Here is a 25,119-nt window from a genome sequence, read left to right on the forward strand (position 1 = left end):
TGAAAACATCACTAACATTCTGCAGAGTCTTGGCAGAAGAGGAAATTTCCAGCACCGTAACGATCCAAAGCACAATGCCAAAATCACACAGGAGTTTCTAAAGAAGAGCAAAGGGAAAACTATGACCTGGCCCGGCATGTCACCACCGTTGGGGTATTTTAAAGAGAAAGGCAGAGCAACACGACCTCTTTAGCAAAGAGCAGCTGAAAAAACGGTTTCTGTGGGATGCCAGAACATCTCTCCACAAACCCGTGAAACACCGGTGTTATCAATACTGAGGAGAATTAAGCCTGTCAGCAAAAAAAAAGTTGGTGAAGATGCAAAGTATTGAAAAAAAAAATTGACTTTGAAAACTTATTGACTGTAGTTGCACTGAGTTTCTGCTCAGGGGTTTGTATTTTCAATGCAGTAGATTTTAATTTTATATAGCAGTAAATACTTCACTGTTCACTCGAGAGGTTTTTTGTGTCTCTTTGTTGTCTTTTTCTGCCATTTTGTAAGAGTTTGCATCACTGTGTAGTTATTTTGTGTCTCTTCTGAATCAGCTTGTGTGTCTTTTTTACAGCCTGGATGTGTCCATCAGTAGTTGTTTTGTGTCTCTTTGTAGTGATTTTGCGTCTTCACAGTCGCCTTGTCATTTTGTAGTCATCCAGTTATTTTTTGTGGTCATTTTATACATATTTTTGTGTCTTTGCAACCATTTTATGTGTCTTTTTAGTCACTTTGTGACTCTGTTGTAATTTTTTGTCTTTTGGTATTCACTTTGTGTGTTTGTGGAATCTTGTTTCTCACTATGGTTATTTTGTGTCTCTGTAAGGTGTCACAATTTCGAATCACTTGAAGTATATTCTCCATTCTGTCTTTTTTTTCTTTAACTCTGTTCATTTTTTAGTCAGTCTGTCTTCTTACTCACTGATTGCACCTATTTGCAGCTCATGACAAGAAAAAGTAAAGGCAAAGGGCCCCTGTGCACAGAACCTGCAAAACTGTTTCCAACATTAGTTCTCTGAATCATCATTAGCAGACTGTGCAGACATTAAGCAGATGACTTTTGGTGAGAAAATAAATTAGCACGAAATGTTCCACGAAGCAGAAATTATGCATAAACCAGTGCATACCATGTGATGTGGTAACAAGCGTTAGGATGCAGTGAGAATTGCACCTACAGTGAAGCACGGTTTGCTCAGAAAGCAGTGTGCTCTCCAGGTGACCTCACAAAATGAGCAGTGCTCAACAAAAGGATGATGTAAATCTCCTTTTGCTTATGCCTTGCAGCAGAACTACAGCACACGTCCTCAATTAAGACAAAGAACTGATTATGGAGAAGAGAGAAAGCAGAGCTGCAATACCGTGCATGAAGCAGGCAAAATTAAATCTGTTGAGAACGTTTCCTATTTTTAAAAAGGTCAGAATCATATTCTGGCCTCTGTCAAATTTGTTTGTTTTTTCATTACTCAGCTTCATTTTTTTTTTGGTATTGATTTGCCTCCCTGCATAGCATGAAAATAGATCAGAGCAGAATTACGCTTTTATCATCTTTGGAGATTGCTGTTTCATGTTCCTGCAAATCACATCTATATTTAGAGACTGAAATGTTTGCCAGAGACTTTAATGTGGCATGAGTTCAAAATCCATCTCTGTCTTTCTTTGTGCATATTGCAGCATTTTCCATTAGTTCCTTCATTATTGTTCTTGTGAGCTCTTATTTTTAGGTACTGATTTGGTTTGTTCTGGGTTTTAGAAACCACTGTCAGACAACATGCCAGTTTGACTCTATGGGAGAAGTTGTTCAATCATTTGCTCTAAATCTGATCACAACAAGACATGAGAGAATATGAAATTCAAAATTGTGTTTCACCATTATACCGTGTTTATCGTTTGTCGTAAATCAAGGACCAAACTGTTCCACAATATGTAATATAGATGTGTTTTTATTAGAAATAAGTCACATTCATTTTGTGCTGTGAAAACTGTACATTTACAGGAGATAAAACAGAACATAAAAACAACGTTGTGACAAGAAAGTACAAATGGGTTTTCCATACAAGTAACTTGAGGTATGAATCGGGCTGGACAGAGGAATCTGAAAGGACAGGGGAACTGGCTGGTAGTACATACTGCTGAGTTACTGACGAGGTTACAGTAACACACGGTTACAGGAGAGATGAGGTTCGATTACTCATCGCTACATAGCGAAGAGAGTAATGACAAATATCCTGAATCACAGTTAGGAGATATTCATAAGCTATCATTCATTCTATATAATGTTTGCTTTATAGAAGTACAATTATCTACCTGTCACATAGAGCTCCAAATATGGAGTCTTGTGCTAACAAATCTCTAGTGAATAAATTCTTTGAATTACTAATACAGATTTGTTATACAATATTCTCATAAAGCATCTATATGCTCTGTAAATATGAGGAAGATGGTATAAAAGTTTTGAAACATTGGTAAGAAAAAACTCTGCCTAAATCATAGTATCAGTCTTGCTTGAGCATCAAGCGCCCATCATATTGCACTATTTCACACTGATGGCTAAAACACAAATGTGTTGAAGTCTCGAGGACCTGACGCCGCACTGGAAGTCAAATCAGCGCCAGGAGCCTCTGCTCGGTCCAAGAGTCCTGCAAGGCTGAGAAACAAAAGGGCGATGATGAAAGGTCACGCTGACCCTTTATATCCACATGTGCAACATGGAAGAGCCTGCATCTTGTGCCAGCTGAGAGGGGGGCTGTATCCCCCGCTTCCTCACGTTTCCATCCAGCGTTTCCCAGAGTGCACTGCTCTTCCTATGCGAGAGTCTGTGTTCATCCTGGTGCTGGTGTTTTGGTTTCAAAGCAGAATACTGGAGGAACCAGGAAATGTTGGATAACTAACCACCACCTATGTTTTTCCCGATGCAGTCCATATGGGTTCACAACACATTATGGATGCACTGAATCCTTTTTTTTTGTTTGTTTTGAAGAATAAATCTTGTGCCTGGCAGCCATGAGGGGAATGAAAAATCAAAATAAAGTCTAGAAACTCAACAAGAACAGAGCTAATCATAACATTAGCAATAATCACTGTAATAATAATAACCGTGGTGATAACAACAATGAGAAGCACTATCAGCGTGATTAAGCTTGAGTAATATTCTCAGCACAGAGTCCCATTTTTGGCTCTGGAGTAGCAATTCCAGTTGTGAAGCGGTGCAAACACAAAAACTGGAGAAAGTAAAGTAATGTAAATAATAAGCTAATCCACTGCTCAAAAACAAAATGTGTGCGCCCATCTAATAAGTGCTGGAGTACTGGAGCATGAAACTGGTCCCTTATGCTCTCTTGCCTTGTCCTGTTTTGGAAGGTAACTTGGCTGGAAGAAGAGCAGCCAAGAGTTCCGGCTGGTCCTCCCGAATAGCAGGGAGGACGCACCGTTTCAAAAGTATTTAAATTTTTCTCCAATGTTGAGTTGAAGGAAAAAAGAAGCACAGACATGTCGACCACATCTTCTGAAACCCAGGCTGCAGGGTTCACTCCAAGTGAAGCGTTAATGGAACCACAGACAGTCCTGGTCCATGGACACCGCTGACTGCTCCACTAACCCTTTGACCTTTAGAGCACTCAGATAAGAGGTGCTGGTAAGTCCACACAGAGAAGCTACATTAAACATCACCAACACCTCCACTCCTCCTCCATCCCTCATTCTCTCCTTCCATTCCTGCTCTGGCTGAGGGTTTGAAGACATTGATTCTGGGACCTACTTTCTCACTTCTTCCCTCTCTTGGCTTCCGCTATACTATCCGTAAAGGATCCCAATCCCAAACCAAAAAGGTGACCGAGGTGAAATCAGGTGGCTTTCGCTAGCCTCCCTCCTCCCCCTCAGACCTCTGTCTGCAGGTCGATGATGTCCTGCCCCACCAGAGGGATGGTGGTGCCGGTCTTCTCCCACTCCACAGAATGCAGCTCCAGAGGCGAGGCAGCTAGGGGCTCCAGGTCTTTGCGCACCCATGCAGGGGGTGACTGCGGTATTCCCCGGACTCCCTCCCACGGCCTCTCCATAGGAGCCTGTTGTTTGTCCTGTTGGATACAAAGAGGAGCCACTTCAGCACTGGTGTCACTCATGAGCCCTGAGCAATTCCTGATCTAATCAAAATGAAATGGGCTTCATCAGAGGTGATTCTTGCAATAATGGTAGTCATGTAGCTATTTGTGCAAAATGACTTTTCCTTGAGGCATGAGCAGTGTCTGATGGTGTGTCTTATTTAGAGACTGTAAATTTTGAGACGGTGAGGTTGTATATAAACACTCACGCTGTGGTTCGTTTTGTCACTTCCTCCTGAAGACACACTCCATCTCACAGACTGTAAGAAGGAAGGAAGAAAATACATTCTTATTCAAATGACCTCAAGATACTGACAACAATAGTTCGATACACTATGTTGTACATTGTTTAATAAGGTCATTTTCATATCAGAGACTCTTTTTTTTAGCAAGAAAACTGCCCCTCTATTTCTGTTTTGTTTACTCTTTATCTGTTACTCTGCATTTTTTTGAAAATCAATGTCAATGGAAATGGCTGATGAGCGTAATATCACGATATGCTACCTTGCTGTCAGAAGCAGGAGACTCTCTGTCTTTCTCAGCATGATGTAGCTTCCTGTTCAGGTCCTGGAACATGTTCTGGTGGCGTTTCTTGGTGTGCATTATTTTCTAGAGTAGAAAAAAACATTTTTAAAATTTGTGCTCGCTACAATGCATTTCATATGCACCACATGGGATTTATCATGTTTTCAGAGACTCTGCAAACAATATTTACCTCAAAGTCCAACTCAGCATAACGAGATTTCTGTCTCTGCAAAGAAAAAGATAGACAAAGAAAAGTGGTTTAGTTTCACATACACATTAGAAGCACCACAAAAGAGTGCATAAAACAATTGTTCCATCTCCTCTTACCTCCAGGGAGCTCATGGAAAGAGTGGAGATCGTCTCACTCTTGGACATCATGGAGTTCATGGACTCAAAGGTGTTCTCCAGGCTGCTGTGGGTGATGTGGGACTCGCTGGACATGTTGTGGATGTTCTGGATGGGTGAGTCTCTCTCTGAAAACGACACGCTGACCTGGTCAGGGGGGATGGACTTCATTCCGAAGGCAGCCTGGGGCTCAGCGAAGGGTCCACCGAGGTGCATGAGTCTGGCCTGTGGGAGCTGCTCAACGCCGATGTTGTATTTCGTCGGGTCGTCTTTGGGCTTAGACCTCAGGGTGGAGGTGGTGTTGGGCATGAGGACGTAGCCGCTGCCATCGGGGACACCGCCTTCAGCCTGAACCCGAGCGAGATCGGCATCTAGCTGCTGGAAGAGCTCCCCTTCACAGACGTACACGGGCTTCCCGCAGGATGGGTCGACTCCTCCTGCCAGCCGGCTTTTCTCTCTCTTCAGGGTCAAGGTGTGGCTGGAGTATTCAGGAACAGCCTGCATGTGACTCTTGCTGGGGTTGGATGGCAGGGTGTGGAAGTTGGATCCCATGGGGAGAGGCAGCTGAGGAGGAGGCATCTTCTCTTCGGAGGAGCTCTTCATTCCTTTTAGGAGAAAATGCCAAAGAGAGTTGACGCTTTGCTTTAATAAATCAGAGGTTTAAAGCGCAACACTCACAGAAATTTAAATGCAAGAGGGAAACCGGTTAAAGGGGAGAGAAGACAAAACGGATGTACTAGGGGCTCACCTTGTCTGCTTGAATCTCCATCCTTTTCATTATCAGACGGCTGATAAAAGAACAAAAAACATTCTATCAGTGTTTAATGTATGCACATATTCATTTAGGACTAAATGCAAGAGGCACTCAAGACATTAAAAAGGCAATAAGCCAAGAAATTTACCATATGCTGGGTGTGGCCATTGTGATGGGAACTGCCAGAGTCTCCATTTCCATCGTCCTTGCGGTCAACTACTCTGCACTTTACTGCCTCTTGAACCTAATGGATGGAAAGAAAATTCAGGAATATGTCCACTATGTTCTTGCAAACAAAGCAACTATAATTTTTATTTCAATTCATCGTACTTTTTCTACACTAACAGTTTTTCTTACCTCTCTACGCAGGATGCAGTGCACCATGACGATGATGAAACCCTCCAGAGAGTCGAAGACGGCGAAGAGGATCTGGAAGAGGGCAGAGCGGCGGTCGGTGATGGCCAGGACAGCAGACATCCAGGTGAGGGCCAAGAGGGGCAGAACCACGCAAGAGCTCCACAGTGATGCGCTGCAGGATGCGAAAAACAACAGATTAGACACAGCTCCTGTTGTTTGATTGTGAGGCTTGATATCAAAGCATGCCATCAATAAACCTGTTATTGTACTGATGAGGGTGATAAGCGCAATACTCCAGTGTTCAGAAAAGATCAATAGGACCTACCCGGCTCTCTCCTTCAGTTTGACGTCGGTGATGCCGTCCTTGGATACCAGTTTGTTGAAGACCAGAATGCCAATCACCATGTTAACCTGTTTGCAAGGAAAAAACATGGATGAGACGATGCAAAAATGGGTGATGCATTTACAAACAGAGTATAGATCGGCAAAGTCAGAATACGAACCAGAACAACAGCCGCAGCAGGGCCAACGAAAGAGTAGAGGAGTCCACCCTCAAGAGACAGCCAGCAGCTAGAAAAGAGAAGAAGAATATGAGTGCTTGGCCAAAAGGAGGAGTTTTCTTAAAATAAATGCAGAACAAGAGAGAAATGCAACAGTCCAAAGCTCAGACTTACTAGTTGACGGTGCCATATCCCTTAGCTTTGGTGAAACCCACAGACACAGCCACCACCAGAGCAGGAAGGCCTGCAAGACGGAAAATATGCAAAGTTAGAGCCTAGTAGGTAAAAAGCCAAGGAGAAAACACAGGTGGGGAAGGAAAAGCAGTGGAGATAAAGACAGGTGCTCTTACCCCAACCCAAGCACAAGAAGCGCTTGCGGATGATGCGGTTGCGCAGACGACCGGTGACAGCCATGTAAGACTGCCAAGCTTCTGTCAGCACCCAGCAGAAGGAGGAGAGGAAAAAGAAGTGCAGGAAAGCAGCCACAAGAGTGCACACCACCTGTGGGAACCCAGAAGGAGTGGAAGAAGAGAGATCAGAAATCTGTGTCAATGCTACACCCAGAGTCCCCAAAGCAGGAAAAAACGGTTTGAGAGAGAGGTTAGGATTGGCTGGAGGACTGGCATACCTTGTTGCGAGCCTGAGTTTGTCCGACAAGAATGAGAGCATTGGAGCATATAATGGAGAGGCAGAAGTTGATAAGGATAACGGAGCGCTCTGAGCGGATGTACCTGGAGTTTTGAAACAGGAGAAGGAAAGAATGAGTTCGGGGATGAACAGGCAGAGGGAAGGGAAACCAGAGAACACAGGGTATAAGATTCGAGGGTGATGGGGCCAGACGTTGGTCGTAGGGGTTACTTACTTCCACACGGAGACGTAGATGATGATGAGGAGCAGCAGGGTGAGGGAGGAGACCCCACAGCCAACGATGAGAGTCACGGATGGGAGCAGTGCCTTGTCCATGATCTGCAGAAAGGAGACAAGACCAAACATACCTCTTAGAGCTGATTACAAACACACAAATGCATTCATGCAGAGGAGAAACCAGCAATGAGACACCCCCACCACCACCACCACACACACATACGGATACGGAGCCTCTGGGTATGTGTGCTATCTGGAATAGCAGACAGCTCCCTGTAGGCAAACAGTTGAATGGCACAATCAGGCCATGGCTGAGGCAAGGTGACCCCAAGGTGAACATGCCAGAAAGATGGAACAGCAAACTAAACAAATGGTCGAGGTCACTGTGCTCCTCCATTGGGCTTTCCAGTCAGCACATGAGGTGAGCAGAATTCACACATATATCTCTCCCTGTTAAGCAAGAAAGTGGGGGTTGGCTAATTGGTAGGTGCAGTTCGGGGGGGGGTTGCTGTATTCACTCATTAGTTGAAGGTGCTACAGCGGCCTTCCAATCACTGACAGACATTCTGTGTTCCTCCTTTCTCTCCCTGTTAGCTTTTCTTCTCACCATTTTGGTGTACTTGTGCCAACTAACGGCAGCTCCTTGTCGATCCCCAGAGAGGTGAACAGGTGGACCATTATCACCTGTGCATTAATCTGCCACCACCTGCCCTTCTGATCTCTGACAGCAGCTCAGCGCTTGCCACTGCCAGCGGCTGTGACCGTCCCATGTTTCAAACAGCCCTGGCACCGAACCTCTGGTGGAGCAAACATGGGAGGGATTGTTTTTGTGCCTGTCTTCCCTGCTGCTCATTCACCTGGCGGGCCAACGGGTCACTGCTGCACACACAAATCTCAGCTGCTTGAGTCTTCACAAAGCCCTGGCGCCTCAGCAGAGAGCTGCGCTTATAATCTCTGTTTGTCTCACACCTACTCTCATGGCTTTAATAAGGTTTTAACACCTCTGATCAAGCTGTCATCACCACAAAGCATGTGAGCTGGTTGAGAACTGCTTGGCATACTTATAGAGAATCCCTCACTGACAAATGGTGTGATTATATTTTTAATGATGCGTTAAAAGAAAAAGATGAAAAACATCTAAGTGTCTCAAAAAAAGTGAGTGAGAAAATGCCCTGATACGTAATAAATCTGCAGGTATCAAATTAGCAGTGATAGAGGGGAAAGAAACAGACACTGCTTTGGCCTTCATTTGATTTATGATGGCCATAAATTCTTGTATTGCGGGCGTATGTGAAGCATGCTTCTAATACGTTTGCCATTGTTGATAGCGTCCTCGAATTTAAGTGGCACAGTGCTGAGCCTTGAAGGAGTGTTCCCCTCTGTCTCAATATGTGCTCCACATAGGCTGCTCTGGTATCCAAGCACAGCTGGTGAAGTCCAGCCTATGGCAGCCAAAAGACTAATTTAGTGTGGCAAATTTGTCTCAAAATCTATCCAGCTACATCAGAAGCGCCCCAAAGCAGATGGCAGATAGCAGTGGCAAGTTGTCTTTTTGCTTTAGCTTTTTTTACCGAATCTGGGGAAAGAAAAAAAACAACACGGTTGATACAGTATGTTCTGTTCCCTCTTCTCTCTTCCCTCAGTCTCTATATCTGGGTTGAATCTTGTACCACGGGCTACTCAGTGAAACCCAGACAGCTGGTTTGACCTAAATATGAAGCATGTCTCTTGCCCGTCCTTGACCGAATCACATGTTCTCATTTTGAATCAATCTAAAAGAGTTATTGAAGAAAAATGTGCAAAGAAACCTTTTTAATTTAAAAAAAATTGATTAAAGCAGCGGTCAAGGGCGTCTGCTGTACTAACTGTGCAGGCTGCTCCCCTGGGCCCATCATGTTTTGCAGCACACATGATATCTCAGAACTCCTGAAATGAGACCACATCGGATGCAAGATAACACGCTGCAGTATCTGACTGCTTTCACATCTCCTCACTCGTCTCTATTTCTGCCTCTCGACTTCTTGCTGCTGTTCCTCATACGGATCGCAAGAAGACTTATTGAAAATGTCCAGAGCACACATCAAAGGATGGATGGAGAGGCAAGCGAATGGTGGTGGTGGTGGGGGGAGCAGGGAGAGAGGAGGAACCATCAGTGCATGACCAGACGTCTGTCTCTCATTGGTCCGCCTCTCTGGCATTCTCAGGCTTGCTGCTGTGGCCGAAGAGGAAGGAGGAGGAGGAGGAGGAGGAGAAGGAAGAGGAGGTGGAGGTAGGGGGAGGGGGGGTGGATGTAATCGAGAATTCAGAGATATTGGCAGACGGAATGATTGGCGCAGCTGCCTTTTTACTGTTGTGGGAGGTTGAGGGGAGGAGGAGGAGGGGGTATAACAAATATGGGAAGCGCTGCTCGGACTGGCAGCAGCAACACAAACCCCATCTAGGATGTAAACAACAGGTCTGGGGGAGGGGGGGTTAACAGCTGCAGAGATGCACTGCGGTCCAAATTCAGAAAACTGGCTTTGCATCTGCCTGCAGAACTCAACAGAGGAGGAGATGGAGGAAATGTGCAACTCCAAACTAATAGACATCTGTTGATTGTTTATTGTGTGCAGCAGCAATCTGATCTGAGCTGTGATGGACAGACTATTTCCTCTGTCCTGGAGGGGCTGTTCAGAGAGGAGAGGAGGGGGCCATGTGTGCATGCAAGTGTGTGTGTGCGTGTGTGTGTTTTTCCCCCTCAGCATCTCGGTTATCAAAAATCACACAGGCCGAGTTTGCGCTGCAGAAGCCGTTGCCACGGCAACTGGAGAGCGAGCAGCTTTAGAGGCAACACAGTCTAAAGGGGGGAAAATTACACATTGTGTTTGCGCATGAAAATACAGCAATGCACAATGGCACGATCTTTGCAGCTTTTGCCATTCAGTTAAAGTTACCCTGCACTCCGTCTGTGTAGTTTTTGTAAAGATGCATCATGCAAAATCATGCATGATTGGAAATTAAACAAAAAGAGAGAGGTTATCAAAAGAGCAGAAAGTCGTTTTGAGTGATTGCATCATTAATTTCGGGATATTGTTTGTTAATTGCAATGCAAACATCTATAAGCTACAGTCCCAGTGCAGCGGGAATATTCATCTGTTCAATTAGGCTGTGGAGCTGCCTGCGAGCAAACGACCATCAAATCCACAAGCTCTCTGCAAAAAAATCGCCAAAACCCAATTCCTAACGTGTTAAATTTAAAATGCAATCCCTTGCACATCAACATGTTGCTCGGTTTTATCTACATCTCTTCCAGCCTGGCTGCGATTCTCCGACAGCTGCACGGAGACAAAGGAGCGCAGGCAGCAGGCAGGCAGCGCTACAGCGAAGCGCCTCGAAAACAACAAGTCCTAAATGCACCGCACCGCAGCCACACACACAAACACACACACACTGGACGAAACGCTGAAGATAAAATGTTGGCACAAAGAAAAGAATCGAGACAATATTGTGACTTACCGAGTCGAAGTTGACGCGCGCTAAGATGGCGAAGGTGGAGAGGCTGTCACACACGCATTTGGTTCTGAATGAATGAACGGGGACCGCTCTGCAGCTCCGAGCAGACCAAGACCCAAGCAGAGAGGAACTGCACAGGGAAGGAGAGGGAAAGGCAGCGACGGGTTAGGAGAGGAGAGAGCTGACAGATCTCTCGTGTGAATGGCTCTTTAGGAGATTTTTGTTACAGATTTTAACGGGGGAAGAAATTATATTTAAAGAAAAATCCTACTTTTGGTTTGCCCCTTATGAATTTGGACTCACCCAATGAAAAGAAATGCATTTTTTCTTACTTCTTATGTAACATTTAAACACTAAAACATTGATTTATTTATTCTGACATTTCTTTTTAACATAATTTGAGGTTTGCATCCCAGTATGCATTTTGATGTTCTTTGTGATTAATGGCCATCTGTGGCATGATTAATTAGGAAGTCTTCCTTTGCATGATCTGTATCACTTCTTGCACTTTTTCTTCAGATTATTTCCAACACTTGTCCAACTCACTGGAGACAATAGACAGCCTGTTCCCTCTTTTGAAGGGAACACGATGAAGACAGTCTGAATTATGAATATTTTTCCATTTTGAGTAAATGTCAGAAAGCACAGAGGAGTTAAAGGCAACTAGCAGCAACCCGACGCTCTGACTGGATACAGAGGGGGCAATAAAGCCTGTAGGTCCAGCCTGAGTGGTCACGGGAGGCCAGCCACAGGGCAAAAATCATCATGACAGAATTAGGCTTGGCTGCACAGTCTAATGGGTGCTGCCATATCATGCAGATGGGCTAAATGTTGCATACTGAATTGTGCTGCAAAGCAGGAAGCTGGTAAAAAAAAAAAAAAAAAAAAAAAGCAAGTGCGACCCGCGGACTATTTTATCGGTATCCATCTGGATAACATCCAGTGATGGAGAAGCTAATGGACCACTTCCTGTGATCAGAGTGCTCTCAAGCATATGCAACTCTGCAAGCAAACAGTGACCCCCAAACTCTGCCATCAGCCAGAGCTTCATCCTCTGCCATTTGTGTCTCCATCCTGCCATTAATCACATCCGCTGTCAAAAATGAATCTAATTTGACTGGAGGCACATAGCCCTCCCTCTGAAAGTATATGAGTTAATTACATTTTCTCCTCCAATACTTTTTTTTTTTTTGCTTTTGCTTATGCACCGACTCTGCTGGTTGTTGTGGTTTATGTAAAAGAAGGTGTGTTGAGTGCAGGTGCATTTCTTATCGGCCCTCCACAAGTATACAAATCTATCTAAATGCAAATGGTCCACCTGTGAATTGTTCAGGAGGGCACCGTGGGCCTGGGGCTGAGTGATCCAGGTCCAGTCATTCAAATGCACAAAGCACCTCTAACCCCCCCCCCCCCCCCTCCCCCCCAACATCCCAAACAGCACGATCATTGACCTCAGCAATGACATATGAACAGCAGTGAGGCTGTGCGACCCGGAGGCTCTGCAGCAGATTCACTGTGATGTATGTAATGAGGTTAGGAGACTGTGTGTTCCCCTCCTGAGGATGTGGTTCATTTAAAGTGATGCAGGAGACAGATCAAAGTGAAGTGTCACTCAGCTAAAACCACCGTGGATCATTTCTGAAGTCTGTGTGCCATGCAGTAACTACGTCAGTCAGCTGATTGAGTCCTGATGCTTCTGTCTGGGAAACACAGGTCAACATAAACACGCTTTGTCCTGCTTATCAGAAATGACTGACATGAAAAACGGATGAAGCATTGTCGTGTGTAAAGCCTTAGAGGGGGAGAATGGAAGCATCTTGGCTACATGTGAGTAAATAAACTACAAGTAGATCAGCTGATGAGCCAAAAAAAGGAGGAAGAAATAAATAGATGTGAGTGATGGTTGAAGCAGGAAAAACAACTTACGTTTCACTCTCGTCCCATGAGAGGCACGTCTCATTCATAGTGCCCTGCAAAGAGGAGACAGATGGAGGAGGCAGTGTTAGGAATCTCTTGTAGAAAAAAAAAGGAAATGTGTAGGTTGGGACACCTTACTATAAAAGTGTGAAATGCAACAGCTTGCTGCCAGCCACCTGCCCACATTTCTCACCAAATCTGCACGCCCCCTTTTTTTTGCGATACACGCATGAAGCTAAAAACGGCTTCTTATCAGCTGCACAGACTAATTATTGCGCATGATTTCTCGTCATCATCGGCTGACCATTTGGTCGTGCTGTGATCTTTTGCCGGCGTTTTCAGCAGACACAAGTAAAGTGAAAGTCACAGTGTCACTGCAAATGTCAGCAAAATGTCAGGCTCTGTGCACTGTGGTGAGTGGGGCTGATATTTTTTCGGAAGGCTCCATTAGATTCGGTAACTTACGTTGTTCAGGTGGGGGAACTCGATCTCGACGGGGGACGACAGGAGATTCGGGGTGGGCTTGACGATTACCGACACCACCTTGGAGTTGATCAGGGTGGTGTTGCTGGGGAGAAGGACATTGCACAGTCAGTGTGGTGCAAATGAGACACTCTGGCAGAATGAATGCGGTAACATATGAAATATCTGCAAGGCCTTACAATAAAAATGAAATCATAAATGTAAGAAAACACTGGAGCATAAAGGGAATGAGTGTTTTGACACTGAGGCGCCATCTTGTGACTACAAAATATATTTCATGGAAGGCCAGTTTCATACATATAAGAGCTGAGAAATTGTATTACCTCTGGAAGGACAGAATAGAAGCGAGGTTTCTGTAGAGGACAATGCCGGTCACAAAAGCATCACTGCCATCTGGAACAAACACAAAATACCTGCTCAGACTCACATTCTTATGACTGTTTATTGGTTCATCTCCCATCAAATTGCTTTGTTTGTTTGATCGTACCAGCCTGCTCAATAGATAGAGCATCACGGGACACAGAGATCTTCTCCTCAGAGGTTCTGACCCAGTCCAGCATCCCTCTCCAGCCTTTGACAGGGAAGGTGAAGTTGGAGCTACTGGTTGTTGGGCGCTTGTGGATGCTCAGCACTGAAAGGGACAAAGATGGGGGGGGGGGCCGCTTGTTAGCAAAGATCGTCGACTTCTGCACAGTTTTTCCTATTCTATTGCTGGCCAAAGAATTGTCTAAACAAAATGATGCAAACGGTGCCAAAGACACTCTGGCTTCTGACCATAGGAGTCATTTTCCACTAAATCCTGTGAGAATGTCGACATTACAGTCAAAAACAAGTCACACAAGTCACAGTGAAGTGATTAAGCGTGTGACGTTTGCATTTCACACTCGGTTATTCTTACTGTACCCGACAGACTGATAAGTTTGTGTGAAAGCCACACGTGTGCAGTGCCAGATATACTCGCACAGCATCAAGGAGACAAGTTATAATGCTACAGCTGACAGGCCTGACAGTTTGTCAGGGTGATAACTGATGCATTCTGCTGCTGCTTATACGGACTCCGGTTCGCAGGCGAGATTAAGATTGATGGACTCTCTGGCTGGAGAAAGGACAAATCATCCCGACTAGACATGAGCATAGAGCAGCTGGCAGAGGAAATTAGGGCTCACCTAAATTCTCGGTGACTTCATAAATGTCCTGAAAGCCGCTCATTTGCATACCGATCATGTTCACAAAGTCCTCGACAAGGCGGAGGAACTCTTTAATGTTGGCACCCATCTGGAGAAAAATAAAGAATGAAGAGAGAAAGGAAAGGGTCAAAAATGGGGAGAAGGGGCACATTCATTTCAGTTTCATTACATGCAATTAGCACAACTGCAGGCAAGCCTTACTTGACCATATCTAGATTCCCTGCTCTTATGCCAGTTCAACTAGCACTTCTTTTTCTTTCAGAGTGCTCAGCAGTGGACTGAAAGAAGAAAAAAAAAGCACAGTTCTTGCTGCTATGCAACCTCAGAACTTCCTTAAGGCCATAAATGGGCAGGCTGTTGATTCATACTCTGTTTTTTTTTTTGTCCTCTCTCTCTCTTGTTCGGTGGAAGGGAGGGCTGCCTGACTTGCGTGTCTCTGACGCAGAACTGCAGCGATGTGGGCGCATGGTGTGTGCTTGTATGCGATGTACTGTCTATGTCTCTTTACAACAGCCATCAGTATGTAGGATGGCATGGACACTCACAGATTGCAGAGTGGGAGTAGTGATTTTCCCCTGATTCAGTCTCTCTCTCTCTCTGTTGCTGTCACCTTGAAGTGCTTTTCTCTTGTCGCAGTGGCCTTGGTAATTTACCCTCCTGTTTTTCGGTTTGTGCGTAAATATGTGCTTACTCTCCACAGTGGGAGGCTTCTGTTTCTCGAACTTTTCCAACAGTTTCACATCCCTTAGGGAGCTCGATTAGTCGGAGCTGTTTTCACTGCATCGCTTTAGCAGGAACATTCATGGAGTGTCATGAATGTGGGGAGAGGATATGTCAACAGGTGATCAGGAAGTTCTGCTAAGTCTGTTTTAAAAGAAACTTATGAGTAAGTTAAAAGAAATTAGGTAGTGCTGGATGATAAATTGAACTCTGTGCATGTAGTTTAATGCCTCTTTTCCTGTGATTGTCTTTTTTAAGCTCCCAACATTGTCCTTTTATTGCATTCTAATTGAATGTTTGGGAGAAAGAAAGGGCAATTGCTAATTTTAATCAGCTACCCACCCGGCCAACGCAGCCAATTTAGTTTTTTTTTCCCCCCATAAGCTTGTCATCCACACTCTGACAGCTCTGTTTTTGTCCCTCACACATCACAAGTGCGCTAGCATAATAGACTTATTTTCTTCCCCTGCTAATACGCTCTCTAAATCACTCATACATACACCCTCTTATCACATACCAGCTGTGCCTCTTCCCATTTGTCACGATGTTCCTCCTTCAGTAGGTTGCTGATGGTCTGGACATAGTTCTGCGGATCATTAAACGGAGACAGAGGTGTAAGAAGATGCAAAGCTCGGTTTAAGCGGATGCTATTTTTGGTCAGAGATGATGAGCCAGTGAGTGATGCAGGATATTATTTTTAAAATATGTACATAGATAACCCAACTTACCTCCACATCAGCGTTGCTCAGCCTCAGCCTGGTTCCTTTGTACACTTCAGTGGTGTTCTTCAGGATTTCCATGACTGCCAAGAGGTCGCCGCTGTACCTGGCGCCTTCATCAGAGGAGAATCTCAGACGAGAAATCACCTCAGCGACTCCATCCACACTTTGTCCCATCTGAGCTTTGGAGATGTAGTCCTTTGACTGCAGACAAAGAGTCGAGAGGTTAAGCTGAATTTTTGGCAACACCGCTGGGAAAATTAGCCATCTGAGAACAAAGGCATTTTAATGATGTATGTTTTTGGGAGCTCACCAGCATCTGAATGTTCTCAAAGTTCTTGGAGACACACTTGATGTGAGTTGGGTTCTCCCAGGAAGCGAGGCCTACAGCGTCAAGGGAGCACCGACGCAGAATCAGACCTGGTAGGGAGAGAAGGCAGACACTTGTTGTTAGCAAAGCCGCTGGGGGGGGGGATGATAAAGTCTAACCAGGAATAAAGACAAAGCACTATCAGCATCCAGTCTCTGTACCTGAAGCATCAGCAGGGCAGGCGATGGCAGCCATGTCTCCAGCGGGGGTCTTCTTCCACACTATATCTCCAGTGTTCTGTTCAGGGCAGATCTCATGGGGCTCTGAAAGGTTAAATGAATCAGGTATGATGCACTGAATAATCACTTTGATTCTGTATTGTGGCTGTGATGCACTGAGACTAATTCAGTCGTATTGGAGCCACTAACCGGGGCATCTCTTCTCATTGCAGCGCCTCTGTTCTCCAGATTCACCGGGGCAAGGTTCTCCTCCAAAGAAAGGCCCTTCACAGATTCTCTGTCTCTGCTGGATTCCTCCACCACAAGTCTTGCTGCAGCTTCCCCATGTGGTCCACGCATGCCAGCGTCCATCAACTGTAAAGAGTATTTCACACCATGAACTCTGTACTGCGACATGCATGATTAATTTCTATTTTATCTGGATGGTAAATCTCAAATTAGTTTTTCTTTTTATCTTTACCGGGACACTCCTTCAGGAAGCAGTTGGCTGACTCTTTCCAGCTCCCGTGGCAGTCTGAACCCCCGTAGGATGGCCCGTTGCACTCCCTTGTCCTCTGCATGGTACCGTTGGAGCAGGAAGCAGAGCATGCAGTCCAGGCAGACCATTCGTTCCAGGATCCGTCCACTAGAGGGAGGCAGAGGTATGCATAGGGAGAGCGTTATGGCCAGTGTGAGGACAAGACGGAGCCTCAGGCTGCAGGCATCACTCACTGATGCTATTAACATTTCACGTGGCCTACTTTAGATGAGTTTAAGTGAAACAGAAAGTTGGAGCTCAGCTGTCTGTCCTTTAAACACAACTGTATGCACATATGAACCTATAAGATCCTTAAAGCTAGAATCAAGTTTGTGTCATTATTATGTACTCAACTTACCTGAAATCAGAAATCACACTGATCAGGAGACCAACCTTTTACCACCACACTACTATAAAAATCACTCTAATTTTTAATAAAGGAGCACAAAATCATAATGAAAGAAAAATGCTTTTTATATTGGAAATTTATATTTGGGAGGACAATATGCCTGAAATGATTAAAACACTTAGAAACAGACTGTTGCTATTAAATGTGCAGTCTTTAAAAAAAACTAGATTGGTCAAAAAACATTTCTATTCTGCCAAATGGGTCATAAAGGAAGACTTAATTTCCTAAGCCTCGCTGTAAATGATTTGTATAATCATCGCTCTGTAATGACTTGGTCCTTTCTCTGTTTTATGCATTAACAGGAGTTGTGGTGCACAGAGACATCTGCTGATGTTAAAGTGCAACTGCAGCAGCACAGTATCTGGATTAAATCACTTTTTAAAAAAAAATGAAAGCGTACATCACTAAACCTGATGTGGAAAAAGTTTGAAAAAAGCAAACAATAGCAGCAGTGTCTTGCTTTAAAATGAGTGGCACATGAGTAGGAGGCAGAGTAGGAACGGACTCAACTTCTAATAGGCTGCCCGACCATGAGCGCAGCGTGATTCACTGGTGGTTGTTATGAAGCTGCTGACTAATGCCCACAGGGGCTTTTACTGTGATGCGTCAGGTGTAATGTCAAGCCGCCACTGCAGTTGCTGTTTGTGATGGTGGTGATGACATTAAGTGGTTTTATTAGCTCTTGCATATGAATCAGTTAGCTGAAATGACAGTCATGAATTTTTTAGTAAGCTAGTAAAGGAACAAAACTGGCTGTAATACAAGCTCTAACAACATTAAATGCATCTCTTTTATACATTATACTGTGTGCCGCCAAACCTAGAACAGAAATATGAAAAAGTACTGAATTCTTCCAACTTACCGGGGCAGACAGCGATGTTGCAGAACTTGGTTTGTCTTGTAGGGCCGCGGCATGGCTCTCCTCCATTCTGGGGCAGCTTGCATGTGCGGGTACGGTCACGATAACCACGACCACAAGTGGATGAGCACAAGCTCCAGGGGGTCCACTCATCCCAAGCACCATCCACTAGAAATGGGGAGCAGTTTTAGTTTAGTATTTTAAAATGTCAAGTTGCTATTTCCAATTCACTGTAGTTTTATAATGTCTAAGTGGAACAGGTGCATTTTATGAACTCTCCAGTAGGTGGAGCAGCCCTCCACACAACCTCACAGCATTTCTTGAGAGATTTACTTGATATTGAACAGCAGCCTAATTTTCACAATTCAAATCTCAGAGTGTGAAAGCTCAAAACTGCCTCTCTAACTTGTCTGCTTCTTGTTATTGATTTCTCCTTTGTGACTGTGGCTGTACAAATGGAAATCATTAGGAGATGATGGTTTTCGCCTCTATTGTGCACTTCACAAAGTGTGCCTAGCTTCTTTTCTAGATAACACTCTCTTTTTTCCCACTTATCTCCCCCCTCATATTAGAGCAACCAGGCACTCACCGGGGCAGACAGCGGTGTTATTGCAGGGTCGGTTCTCACGCAGGGGTCCAGTACACTGGGTGGTGAAGGAGGAAGTGGCACAGACACGGGTTCGGCTCTGCCAACCCTCACTGCAGGTAACTGAGCACGAGCTCCAGGGGGACCACTCATCGGTTTTAGCATCTACTGTGGAGAAGACAAATTGGATGGTCAACACAACAAACTTAAGACTTAGCTGGACTCAGATGCACCTTTAGCTTCTTGGAAGTTCTTTGCAGGAAGGAAACTTTTTAAAATGTGCTCGACGTCTTTCGGTCTCACCTGTCTGGGTGGCAACAACTCCATGGTTGGCATCATCAGCATTGTCTCTCTTCAAACCAATGATGGCCCTCAGACCCTGGCTCCTGTTGCGTTCTTTGCCTGAGACAATTTGAAAATTCCATGATTATTGTACTGGATCTGAGCCAACTGCAGCAATTAAAGTGAGTAAATTAGCAAGTGGGCTTACCGATGCAGGGCTGAGGGTTGCAGGCACGTCCTTCCTCGACTGTTCCCTCGCACACGCCATCCTCGGGCTGGCAGGTTCGGCTGCGCACCTGGACTCCGCCGCCACATTCCTGGCTGCACACAGACCAGCGGCCCCAACCGGCCCAGCCCTCTGCAGGAAGAGATAAGAAGAAGAAAGATTTTGAGCAAAGTTGGAAGAAACTATGATGATGTAGCAGAAACTAATTTGTGTAAAGGTTGGAACACATAGCACAAAAAGTGTTCAAAAGCATGTGTCAGCAAACATTGTTTAGCTTCATCTGTAAAGTCTGAAAGAGAGTAGTAAGTGTTTTATGTGCAGAGGATGAGCAAGGGGGACTCTTTGTGAGCACTCTCGCTGATAGATGTTCCATTTGAAATGGTGATTGTTTGCTTTTAACCACTCGGTGTGAACCGTGGCAGAGCGGCATTTGTGTGTGTGAGGGACGACTGGCATGTTGCTATGGCGACCACAAGTGCAGCGCTTCGATCTCTGCTGCCGATTAACTGTTAGGTCTTTGTGCTCTTTTCTACCTCCCCCTCTGCCCCAGTCTAGAACACAAACATGCCCTCTATCTCCTCCGTAAACCCAGACTCCTTGCCAAGCAGTAAGACCAGATGGACAGACTAGTGATGTGTGCAGTTGAGGAGGTCCTACCACTTAGGGTTGGAGATGCAGGTAAATCTCTCTAACACCTCTGATTTACTTCTCATTACTTTGTGGCTGCAAAGTGCACATCCTCTGTCTGCACCCCTCTGCTCTACAGACAAGGCTCATTACCCTGAGCAACTCCTAAGACACAAACACTGAGTGAAAGCAGGCCTGGAGACGTCCTGCAGAGCTGCAGAGTCCTAGGGAACATGACCCACCCACCCAATCAACAGTCAGGTAGATGGCATTACGAAACAACACAACAACCACAGCAAAACATGCTGTTCTTGATTGTTTCTTTTGAGGTTAAATGTCTGCCTGAACCTCTTGAGATTACCTTGTTTTTCTTTCACTCTGTTTCTACAAGCTGGGTCATGTTATGAACTTACTGATAATCTCAGCGTCGCGTCCGTTGTCTCTGGGAACTGGAAGGCATTTCTCAACATAGACACCACCCCTGTAGCAGCTTCCTGGCTTCCTCTTTGGGGCCTCCCAGCACTGGCAGGGTGTGTTCATGATGCCGCAGGGATAATCATGGGTGCTGCTGGACAGGCACTTCTCCAGCCACTGGCACAGCATCTGGCAAGCAGGCATGCTCGGGTTCCTCTTTCCCACGACCAGAAACTCAGCCTTGAACTCGCTGACATCGTTCTCCCCCTGCACGATCTCCAGGCCGTTTCTTGGGGCAACCTTGCGGATCTGAAGGAACTGCTTGCTAGACTCCAGGTAGGTGACAGTGGTTGAAGCGTCGCACAGCCTGACCACCTCATCAAAGCTCTCCATGCCCAGGTAGGTACGGGAGGTCTCGATGAATGAGTCGAACTGGAAGGTTCTGATCTGGCGGGGCACGCAGGAGTCGGTGGGCTTGGTGATCTTCATGTAGACGGTGTAGCGGCGAGGGTCAGGGTTCTGCAGGGTCCAGGAGCATGGTGTGGATGGCAGGGTGGTCGTAGAGGAGAATACACCAAAGAAGCGGCTTTGTTCCAGGGTGGCACAGGTGGCGGAGGCCGGGCCGGAGGGAGTGCAGGAAGTCAAACCGAAGAAGAGCAGGATCAGGGCCACACAGGGGCCCGTAAGAGCTGACCACGCCATTGGGTCGGGTTAGACTTAGGACGGTGTTGAAGTTGTTGGATCTGTGACCGCTGGTTTTACCAAGTGGTTTCTTTGACTTCTTTGTTGCAAGTTACTGCACTTGTTTCAGATCTCTTAGTTATCTTGACAACCTCTCTGAAGAATTGTTGGATTTATACTTTTTAGTGTTTCAGACAGTATGTCATGTCTGTATCAGAGAGGGAGCTGCAGAGAAATGAAGAAAAAGGGGAAAGAATTTTGTCATTACTCTCCAACATCTCATTAATCATAACAAAAGACCAGATATTAGCATACAAGACAGGAGCTTTCTTTTAATACAATGCATTGTTTTCCAAAATATTCATGAGCCGCATTTCAACTGGACTATTGTCAAACTAATATTTATGCATCAGGGATCTGCCTCTGATCTGTATCACAGTGTTTCAGGCTATGTTTCAATGATCTAAAATGCCCTGTTCTTGCACATAATTGCTTAGTGCAATTACAGTCCTTCACAGCAAGCTGGTATCTCCAAGCTTTTGCTCTTTCCTCCCACACACTGAACTGTACTGCGAATCATGTGCGTCAGTCTGACGTCCATAGAAGCATTGCCACTGGCAACCGCAGACGCTTATTAGTTCCATTATTTGTGCAGTGCACTCCTCCAATTGAGTGGTAAACAAGAGAAATGGATAGTTTGCGTCCGTGGTGAGGTGTGATTACATACCCTGCTGTGGCATCTCAACAATTGCTTTGGGAATATTTCCTGCATTACATACCACAGCATAAAGTTAAATAGCAAATGCATCTGGAGTGACAAATTATTGCCACGCTTGCATCTTGCATATTAGTTCAAATGCAGACATGTTATAGGCAGATGCATGAAAATTTTACATGTGTAAGTCACTAAAAGCGACTCTTAATCATGCATTTATGCTCCTCTGCAAAGAGGCTGCATGCATACAAATTAAGCATCCATAGTATTCTTGACTTTTCTGCACTTAGTTACCTACTTTGCAAACATGCTTTATCTAAATCTCACTTTATCTTGCAGAGACTTTGAGCTCTGTCATTATGTAAATAATCCTGCATTAAGAAAGAGCACAGAGTCAAAGTCAATGTCTCTGTGCCCGACTGGACCAAGAGAAGTAAACGGAAGAGGCTCCTTACAGCTCGAAGGAACACTGTTGCTCAGCAACATCTCTCACATGCAACCAAGGCTATTCTTCTGCTTTCTCACATTTTCGTGTTTACTCTTTTTTCAGTGATTATTATCAGCTGAACACGTCAAGAACATCATCCACTGTGAAACATTACACATAAGTTGTGATCAGGAACTGCATTGTGTCTCTATAAAGGAACCATAAGATGTAATTCAGTTTGCATTAAAGGCATGCATGTGGTGTTTGTGATTAAGGGGTTCATCATACAGGAGGGGCAGTGCAGAGACACAGTAGCACAATTGGCACCTATAGCGACAGTCAGTTTGAGAAGCACCTGCACTCTTGAAGCAGAGAACTCATAATTACGTTCCTGGCATCTCTTTTCACATCTCTGCCTCCCGCTCTGCCTCCCTCCCTCCCTCTCCTCTCTGTGAGAAACGCAGCAGAGACCTCTGCTTTGTGGAGGTGAGTCTCTCTCTCCCTCCCTCCCTCCCTCCCGCCTCCCAACAACCGGAAGCTCCATGAATGGGTATCTGATGAGGCGCAGAGTGAAAAGTCCAGCTGTCATGAGCGAACTCAGCTGCTGTGCTCTTTTGCCACACAGACTCCCCCACCCTCCCCCCTCCTCACCCATCTTTCTGTCCCTTCCCTTTGCTTGGTCCACTTGCTGTCGTCAACAACATTTCTGCATAGCAGGCAGCCAAAAGAGCAAGCAGTTTGTTGTTATGGAGACAGGGTTTATTTTTTGCAGGTCGGTGTGAAAAAGCACGAAAACTGCAAAAATTATCATCAGCGACATGCTCTCTATTCATGCTGGCGTACACAGCTTTGTAGGAGCCTGTCTCATTAGAGTTACTGCAAACACAGTGCGTATAAGCAAGAGAAGCAAGGCTACTTTGTAAAGCAATAATAAATGTGCACGCATTTGATGAGATGTGGCATTTTCACCGGCTGTTTAGGAACGTCTGCAGGTGATTAAATAATTTGCATGAAAGCTGTAAAAAGATACCCTGGAGTAAACACTGATTTCCATTAGTGATGAAGAGGATAGGACAGTGCTTCCCTGCAGAGATAAAAATTGTATAAAATTTAAATATACTAGAGAAAACCAATTACTTTTCATCTGATGCTAAACCCTGAAAGCCTGTAGGTTGTGATTTTCCAGCTGTCACAAGCTTTTCTGCCTCAGTGTTGTTGAAGATGGGATTTCTTTCCCCCCGTGATTGAAACTGCATGAAGTGCAATAGACATAGACTGACAACCAGAACACCTCATTCTTTTCTTTGCTGAGGCAAAAAGCCATTTTCGTGGCATCCTTACAGGTCATCCTTCCCCACAAATTGCTCGTGCTTTTTCTTCCTTTTCCTGCAGCACGTGTGCAAGAAACTAGAGCACTAGATGGCTTTGCTGCAAAGCTGTGTGACAGCAAAGACATCAAACAATAGGACTAAACAAATCACTGCAGATTGCTGGCATGAAGTCCAGGCATCCTGGGGCTAAGTTTTGAGACTGAGTGTGTTTCTTCAGATACAGACAAGGATTACAGGGTTTGAATTAACTCCTTTCTTCTAGAAAAGTGGGAAAATCAAGAATCTGTTCATTTCTCACTTGCATAGACTTTACCTTTTGTGCAAGTTTATCAAAAATCTTCATTCAGGTCTTATATTGAACTACTAGAGATGTTTAAAGCATGTCTGCTGCAAAAAGCATCTGCAATAGACAGCTTTCTGTGAAACCTAACTGCCTTGCATCTTCCACACCTGCACTCAAACCTACCATACAGTCTAAATAATACGAGCAAACCGGAAAGTTCAGCTGTGCAACCTGTTGCCACAGCCCAACTTTCTGGTGCTGAGCTGTCACATCGCCTTGATGTAGCAGCATGACAAAGTACTATAATGCTGCTCTAGTATCTGGCTGCTGAAGCGGCAAAGTGCTGCGAGAACTTTCCAACAGTTCAAGAGATCTGTAGAGGAAGTGAAGATTATGGGAAGAAACAGTTTTGCACACAGGAGCTGAAACATAACGCAGAAAGCAATGCAACAGAGAAACGCTGCAGGAACATTTCAGCAGAGGTTAAGAGTTTCAGCACCACGGACAGCGACTCTGGTGCTGAAACTCGGAAGCAGCAGAAAAAAGTCAAACACGTCACTCATCCTCACTGTGGAAACTTTCAACCATCTCTGCTTCAACATAGACATGGAAACATACACGAGGCAACACTTGTACTTTTACGTATCACAGAAAAGACGCGGAAAAGCGCAAAGAACCACGAGGCTTGTTCGTGTCTCCTTACCTTGAAAACGTTTCTTTGAAGTCTCGTCAGTGGCTCTCTAACCTCTGGTCCAGCTGGTTCGGATCTGGACTCGGGTAGCAGCTGCTGATCTCAAAGTCTGACTCGACTCAAAGTCTTCGGGTCGGCGCTCTGGCCAAAACTTTCGCAGTGTTTGAAGCCGCTGAAAGAACGCGCCAGGTCCAAGCCCGACCCGGACAGGTCGATCCCAAGCTTCAGTGCAGTCCACTCTCACAAGCAAAGAAAAAATAAAGTGACTCTATCAAACTCCAAAGAGTTTACTACCAACTGTGTTTAGTTGCTATATCCAGAGAAACTGGTGTATAGCGAAAGGACAAATTGGTTATATCGGAGCTCCAGCAGACAGTCCGTAGAAGCAAACGCTGTGGTCTCGGTTGTCTTTTTCTCTCTAAGCTCCAGGATAAAATGTTGGTACTTCTACTCCCGGCTTCGGAGTCTTCTTGCTTGTGGTCTTTGCACTGCAAGTGGGTCCAGTCTCAGTGTAGCTTGTGGCCTCCTCTAGGAGCTATTTATCCAACCCCGCCCCCCCTTGCTTCAAGTTGAA

At 45.2% G+C, this 25,119-nt stretch overlaps 1 protein-coding gene across 2 annotated transcripts; it reads right to left on the bottom strand.

The window, feature by feature from the left end:
• Positions 1-1,913: 1,913 nt before the first annotated feature.
• LOC110955195 (adhesion G protein-coupled receptor B1-like) lies at positions 1,914-25,119 on the bottom strand. Of its 2 annotated transcripts, none has more exons than XM_022200085.2 (32): positions 24,558-25,119; positions 20,417-21,323; positions 19,359-19,508; positions 19,172-19,270; positions 18,872-19,033; positions 18,286-18,450; positions 16,958-17,122; positions 16,687-16,851; positions 16,480-16,581; positions 16,262-16,368; positions 15,958-16,152; positions 15,747-15,815; positions 14,489-14,597; positions 13,810-13,953; positions 13,646-13,715; positions 13,305-13,407; positions 12,849-12,892; positions 10,926-11,052; positions 7,429-7,532; positions 7,195-7,297; positions 6,917-7,067; positions 6,741-6,810; positions 6,570-6,636; positions 6,392-6,477; positions 6,067-6,238; positions 5,858-5,953; positions 5,704-5,743; positions 4,938-5,560; positions 4,801-4,836; positions 4,590-4,694; positions 4,295-4,345; positions 1,914-4,061 (listed from the first exon to the last, which is right to left on the bottom strand). In XM_022200085.2, the coding sequence occupies exons 2-32, from the start codon at positions 21,117-21,119 to the stop codon at positions 3,864-3,866; spliced, it is 4,581 nt and encodes a 1,526-aa protein (XP_022055777.1). In that variant the 5' UTR covers positions 21,120-21,323; positions 24,558-25,119; the 3' UTR covers positions 1,914-3,863. The 2 variants fall into 2 exon arrangements, with proteins under 2 accessions (XP_022055777.1, XP_022055776.1); XM_022200084.2 differs by having other exon boundaries at positions 18,872-19,036.

Source organism: Acanthochromis polyacanthus, chromosome 11 (genome assembly GCF_021347895.1).
Source record: "Acanthochromis polyacanthus isolate Apoly-LR-REF ecotype Palm Island chromosome 11, KAUST_Apoly_ChrSc, whole genome shotgun sequence".
NCBI classification, from domain to species: domain Eukaryota; kingdom Metazoa; phylum Chordata; class Actinopteri; family Pomacentridae; genus Acanthochromis; species Acanthochromis polyacanthus.